The following is a 7,124-nucleotide window of genomic DNA, read 5'->3' as shown; positions in this document are numbered from 1 at the left end:
CTACTCAGCTATAGGTGTTTAAAGATTTACTTGAGACTTCTATTAGGTGAACAGCTGCAACTAGAGGCCATATTAATAAGTAAAATAAACCAGATCTGCATGTATAAACATCATATTGTCTCCCTATACAAGTACCTGAAAGAGTAAGTAAAATCTAAAACGTACAATAGATACTGTGCAAGGGAAAGAAACTATTCAAAGGGAAAGAACAAATGTGATAAGGAAAAGGAGAAAAGGAAGAAAGAAGAAAGGGAAACGATATATTTCTATATGTATACAGATAGCTTGGATAATTATACTGCTGATTTCTGCTGGTCTATTGAAAGGAGAAACTGATGCTTAATTTTTTTTCTTCTTTTAAATCTTATAACTTTTTTAAAATTAATTTTGCATGCTTATATAATCTGGTAATCTAAACAACTAATTTGAGGACAACATTATGCAATATAACATCCACTGTTGAATTCGTAATATTTTATTTAGTGAAATTCTGCATCATTTCTAACTTTTTTTTTACTTTTTATTCTCTTAAAAAAAAGAAAATGAAAAGTTCAGTTGAATGCATACACCAAAGCACTTGACCAAAGTGAAGAAAGTGTCAAAATTAGAAGTCAAGGTGTTTAAATTAGATGATAAATTCAATAATATCCTAAAACAATAATGATGAATCAAAAGATATAAAAAGCCCCATAATCCAATGAGACAATGAAGTTGAGATCATAATAAAAAGGCTACGAACCAAGAAAAGTCTAGGACTAGATGGATTTACTACTGAATTCCAAAAGAATTTCAGGGAAGATCTAAAACTAATATTCTTCCAACTCTAATGAAATTGAAAAGAAAAAGAGTACTGCCAAACTCATTTCTAGAAAGTGTCATTATCTTAATTTCATTTTTCCCAATGTTATTGTGAAAGATATTATTTCCCTGATTTCTTTCACTATATGTTTATCGTTAAGATACAGGAACAATATATTTCATAATAACATTATGAAAAATAAAATAATTAGTAATTTACCTAATCAAGAAAGTGAAAGAACTTTGCAAGGAGAAATACAATATCCTGAAAAAGATGTTCAAAGAGAACATCAGAAAACGGAAAGATAGCCCCTGATCCTGGATAGGTAGAAAAAGAGTCAAACCAGTCACATTTCCAAAACCAGTATACAGATTTAATGCAGTCCCAATCAGTATACCAATAACAATCTTCACAGAAAACAGTTCTAAAGTTTATACAGCACCAGAAGAGACCTAGAATAGCAAAAGCGATCCTGAGCAACAAAAGCAAGGTAGAATGCATCCCGATCCCACACATCACATCACACTACAAAGATGCAATGATAGAAGAAAAAGAATGGCAATAAAACAGACACGTGGGTCAATAATACAGAACAGAGATATGGAAACAACTTGAGGCAGACACAGCTTCCTCATCTTTGACAATGTGGCCAAAATTTTACACTGGAGGAAAACATACCCTCCTTAAGAGGTGATACTGGAAAAATGGGCTATCCACATGCAGAAGACTGCATCTAGATCTTTCACTTTCACCATGTGCTAAACTAAAACCAAAATGTATCAAAGATCTAAATGTTAAAACAGAACACTTCATCTGCTGAAACATAAAGTTAATAAAACTTTTAAGGACATAAGAGTAGGCAAAGACTTTCTGGAAAGAAACCATGTGGCAACAAAAAAAAAAGCCAAAATAATCTAATGAGGTCATATCAAATTAAGAAGCTTCTGTGCAACACCAGAAACAACCAACAATAAAAAGACAATCTACAGAATGGGGAAAATTTTGCTAGCTTTCCATTTGGCAAAGAACTCAAATTCAGAAACCCCAAAAATCAAACACCCAATTTGAAAATTGGCAAGTGAAGAGAAATAACACTTCAAAGAAGAAGAAAATATAAATGGCCAACAAAGACATTCAAATAATGTTCAGCATCTCTGGGCATTAGAGAAATAAAAAATGAATAACACTGAGGTTTTATTTTACCCCAGAAAGAATGCATATCAACAAGATATCAAGTAACAACAAATGTTGGTGAGGTTTCAGGTGGGCTTGAGAGGAGGCTTCTACAGTGTTGGTGGGGACATCAACTAGTACACCCATTATAGAAATCAGTATGGAGATTCCTAAACTCAAACAAGAAATTTCATTCAACCAAGCTATTTCTCTGTAGGCATCTTCCTGAAAGAGTTAAAAGACGTCATAATATATGAATCACAATATATGCATCGTAATACATCATAACACAGTCAATACATACATGCCCATGTTTATAGAAGCATAACTTACAATAGCTAAATCTTGGAAGTAGCCAATGTCTATCAGCAAGTGAATACATAAAGGAAGTGTGGTATTTATATACACATTGCTCTGTCATAAAGGAGGGTGACTACAGTCATTTCTAGAAAAATGGATGCACTTTAAGACAATAATGTTATGACAAATAGCTCAGATACACAAAGTTTAATATTTCTCATATAGGAGAAACCCAGAGCATAAATGGAGACTAAAATAAAGGACAGAGAATAGGAAACAGGGAGATAGATCTTTTTCTCAATGGAAGGAGATCCAAAGATGGAAGATCAGGGGCAGGAGGGGGAAAAAAAGGGATTAAAAAAAAAAGAATTAAGATGTATTATGCACATGTACCAAAACCAAGCATACCGTAAATATCATTTCATCTCCTTTTTTCAATTGTACTTTTTCTCTTCTTAATTTCCTACACATTTTTTTTCTTTCTTCTTCCATTTACTTATTTATTTTTATGTATTTGGTACAGGGTCTCACTATGAATCTCGGACTCACAGTGATCCCCTTTTTTCATCCTCCTCAGTGCTGGGATGACAAGAGTGTGCCACCATGCCCGGTCTTAGTGGCTGACTCAGCAGGCCTGGGAGCCAGGCTATCTTGCTGGCCCTCTTCTTCCAATTTTACATGCATATATCTGGTAATATAAATAACTAGTTGGAAGACACTATGTATTACAACAAATATTGTGAAATTCATATTAACCTGGTAAGTGCTATTCTTTATCACCTGCAATTTTTTTGTTTTAATTCTAATTTGTACTCTCTTTTAAAAAAAACCTACAGACCAATATCCTCTGTAAATATTGTCTCAAACGCCATGAGCACAATCCTCAAACTCATACACAATATGAAACCAGAAGCATATAAGCCAGAGTATATACCATAAGAAAGTGGAGTTTGTTGTGGAATTGAAAGTTTACAGCAATATATCAAAATTTATCCAAGTAGCACACTTTTTAGAACGCAACTGCTGAAACTAGAAAAGCCTTAGCTACATAGGAATAAATCTTTGTATCCTTGGGTCAGACAGTAGTTGCTTAGATATGACACAAAACCTTAAGCACAAAAGAAAAAAAAACAGATAAATCAGACATCATCAAAGTTAATAAGGTAGCTGATGCAATTGTGCACAGCTATAATCCCAGCTACTCAGAAGGATAAGGCACAACTTAGCAAGAACATGTCTCATAAAATAAAAATGTGCTAGAAGTAGAGATCACTGTTTAATCCTCAGGACTGCAGAGAGAAAAGAGAGGAAGAGGGACAGCGAGAAGAAGGGAGGATGGGAGGGAGGAATGGAAGAGACAAGAAGTTTTGTTTCAAAGAGTATCATGATGAAAGTGAGAAGACAATTCACAGAATAAGAAAACATATGTGCAATCATATATCTGATAGGGGACTTGTACTTAGAATGTATGAAGAACTTTCATAACAATAATAAAAAGATAGCCAATTAAAAACTGGGCAAAGACAATGAATAAACATTTCTCTAGGGAAGATAAATAAATGACTAAGGAGCACATGTGATGATATCTGATATCATAAGTCAATAGGGAATTGAAAATGAAAATCAAACTGAAATTTCATTTTTTATTAGTAAGATATCTAGAAGCAAAGCATGTGATAGTATGTGTGATGAGGAGTGTAGAGAAATCAAAACTCTCATACATTGCTTTTAGCCCAGTACAATGGTGCAACCACTTTGAGAAATAATCTAGCTGAATAATTAAACACAGAATTCCTATGTCAGATCTCAGGATAAATCCTGAGAGGATTTCACTGACTTTATCAGACCCAAAAGCTACAACTCTTGTTGCATAGGTCCTGTTTTACCTTGGTCTTAACCACCCAGCAGAAAAGTATAAAAACGAAGTATAAGAAGTAAAGCCATGGTATTATGTTGAGCTGTAGGGGACTCAGGTCAACAATTTCTGACATTGCCAGTGAAGCGGAAGACCCAATACTATTATGGACTACTGGACTCTTTTAGAATATTTTGCTGAGTTAACACACCTATAATATTCAAATAATGGAACTAAACAAGAAAAGGGGATACAGATGAATGTCCATTTTGTATCTGTGTATTCAAAATGGTTAGCATAGATATATAGTTACAGTCTCTTAATGAATAGAGGGATTTGTTCTAAAGGTATTTGTAAATAGGATATCAAGTCTGCATCTTGTACAGCAATTAACCACTAGGAAGAATGTATGCAATGTGTTAATTATTGAAACTGTCCTACCAATTTGGTTTGAAACTGTCTCATTGCTATTTGTTTCTCAATAAAATTATGGAAAAAATTAGAATTCCTATGTCACCCAGGAAATCTACTCTTTACACTACAAAGATACAATGATAGAAGAAAAAGAATGTCATGGTAATGGCAATAAAACAGACATGTGAGTCAATGATACAGAACAGAGATACGGAAACAACTTGAGGCAGACGCAGCTTCCTGGTCTTTGACAATGTAGCCAAAGAGAAATGAAAACATATATTCACTTGATAAACATTTACACAAATGTTTGAAGCAAATTATTCATAATAGACCCAATGTAAAAAAAAAAAAAAACTTGGGCAGTTATCTACTGACAAAAAACAAAATGTATTCATACAATATAAACTATTCAATAGGAAAGGAATGACATCGTGATAAATGCTTGGCATGAATGAAACCTGAAAGTATTATGCCAAGTGAAAGGAGCCAGTTAAAACCACATACTGTATGGTTTCCCCTTTCATAAAAAGACATAGACAAATCAACAGAAATTACTCTTCGACAGAGAGAGGGCAGACTAAATGGGAATGATTTCTAATGTGCAAGAAAGGTCTTTGTTGGGTGATGAAAATGTTTTGAAGTTATATGTGGTGATGGCTGCATCGCTCCGCAGATATACTAAAATTCAATGAATTGTATACTTTAGCAGGTAAATTTGTGCTATATGCATTATAATTTAATAAATATGCTACTACAAAATACTGGGTATCATGAACATACCCAACTCAAGCAAAGTGTGAAAATATTCAGAGTTTTATTTCAACATTAAATATTCTTATTTATATAAAATATTGCATAATTTTGTTTGCATGAGCCATTGATAACATTTAATCATATTGATTTAAAGTAAGAATTATTTTAAAGATGCGGTTCAGTGATGGAACGTTTGGCTCATCTGTACAGGATCTGGGTTCCATCTCCTGCACAATAAAACCAAAAAAATTAACTTTCTACTTGATTTTAATAAGACTTACTCATCTCCTGCTTAGAATGCTTAGTAGTGCTTTGATAATCAAGTCAATAAGCATAAAACAATCAACTTTCTTTGTTGTAGTTTCTAGTCAATTATGATACCGCAAGTAAAAGTTAAAAATTAATCTGAGGCCAAGTTGAAATATTCCTTGCTTTTCCTTCTGTGTAAGTGAACACATGTGCTCTCACAGGATGGGTTTATTTTTTCCCATTAGTGCCACCAACATGTGCCAGGCCAAAAAAGAAAAGCATGTAAACATTCTCTCTCTCTCCCTTCCTCCCTCCCTCCCTCCTGTCTTCCCTCCTTTCCTCCCTCTCTCCCCGCCTCTCTCTCTGTCTTATTCAAGAAATAACCTAATGAAAATGTATCTACCACTGTTGGTTTTTATTTTTATTACATTTAAGTCTGTGAGGGAGAACTTGCTTAGCAGGTGGATCGATTTGAATAGGTTTGTCCCTTTATAGCAAAAAAGAGCCAAAGTAGTTTAGACAAGGCTTCTCCCACACAGAACACATCTCAGTGCTGGCAGTGAAGAGCAGTCCCAGGTGCTCCACCATGTCATCAGGAGACAAGATTCTTTCCACCGCCTCCTCCAGGAGACATGGGTAGGCTCCCGCCTCCACGGTTCCCTCCACTTTGAAAGGAACACGAGAGAAGCCAGAAGGGCTCTTCAGTGCTTCTTGTGAGTCCACTGGCCCTTGACCAGAAAACTAACTGCAGCAGACAGGTGCAAGTGCTGCCTTTTAGTTAGACTAAACATTTCTAAGTCTACAGTAAAAAATGAGAAAATCAATAATAAGAGGCAACATCTAGAAATCTTTGCTGAGAGGACCACGTGTAATATCAAAGCTTCTATCAGGCAACCAAGTCTAACTAACCAATGAACATAAACAATTTGTATTTATAAAGAGTACTGAGAAAGTTTTGATGAGCTCCCATGAATGAAAAGTAAATTTTTCAGTTTTTCTTTGGTTTTCATATGTGTATGGTAATTATTTTGCAGCCTTTTTATATACATAGATTATTCCAAAGCTATAGAAAATATCAAAAGGTCATAATGTTCTGTGTGTAGGCTGAACTCCATTTTAAGAAATACAATAATTTGAAACAGCAAGAGCCATGTATGGTGATGCATACCTATAATCCCAGCACTGAGGGAAGCTGAAGCAGGAGGATTGAAAATGCAAGTTCCGGACGGCAGTAAAAGTGGCGGCTGCAGCGGGGACGCAAGCGGGGCGGTGACCGTGTGGGAAGTGGTCTCACTCTTGGGAAAACTGCTAGGCACCGTCGCCGCGCTGAAGGTGATTCTGTACGTGCTCCGGGTGTGCTTAGCGATGGCCTTGAAATCCGGCGGCGCCAGCCACTCGGAGCTAATCCACAACCTCCGCAAAAATGGAATCATAAAGACAGATAAAGTATTTGAAGTGATGCTGGCTACAGACCGCTCCCACTATGCAAAGTGTAACCCTTATATGGATTCTCCACAATCAATAGGTTTCCAAGCAACAATCATTGCTCCACATATGCATGCATATGCACTAGAACTT

At 35.3% G+C, this 7,124-nt stretch overlaps 1 protein-coding gene across 1 annotated transcript in view; it reads left to right on the top strand.

The window, feature by feature from the left end:
• The first annotated feature begins 6,758 nt into the window (after positions 1 to 6,758).
• Positions 6,759 to 7,124, top strand: part of LOC101574317 (protein-L-isoaspartate(D-aspartate) O-methyltransferase-like) — a 1,037-nt gene continuing 671 nt past the window's right edge. Inside the window, exon 1 of the mRNA XM_023710151.1 lies at positions 6,759 to 7,124. Coding sequence (XP_023565919.1) covers positions 6,759 to 7,124 — 366 coding nt within the window.

The sequence above is a fragment of the Octodon degus genome, unplaced genomic scaffold (genome assembly GCF_000260255.1).
Source record: "Octodon degus isolate 3935 unplaced genomic scaffold, OctDeg1.0 scaffold00016, whole genome shotgun sequence".
Classification (NCBI taxonomy): domain Eukaryota; kingdom Metazoa; phylum Chordata; class Mammalia; order Rodentia; family Octodontidae; genus Octodon; species Octodon degus.
Note: the sequence above shows the minus strand (reverse complement) of the source record. Positions and strands in the feature narration are given on the sequence as shown.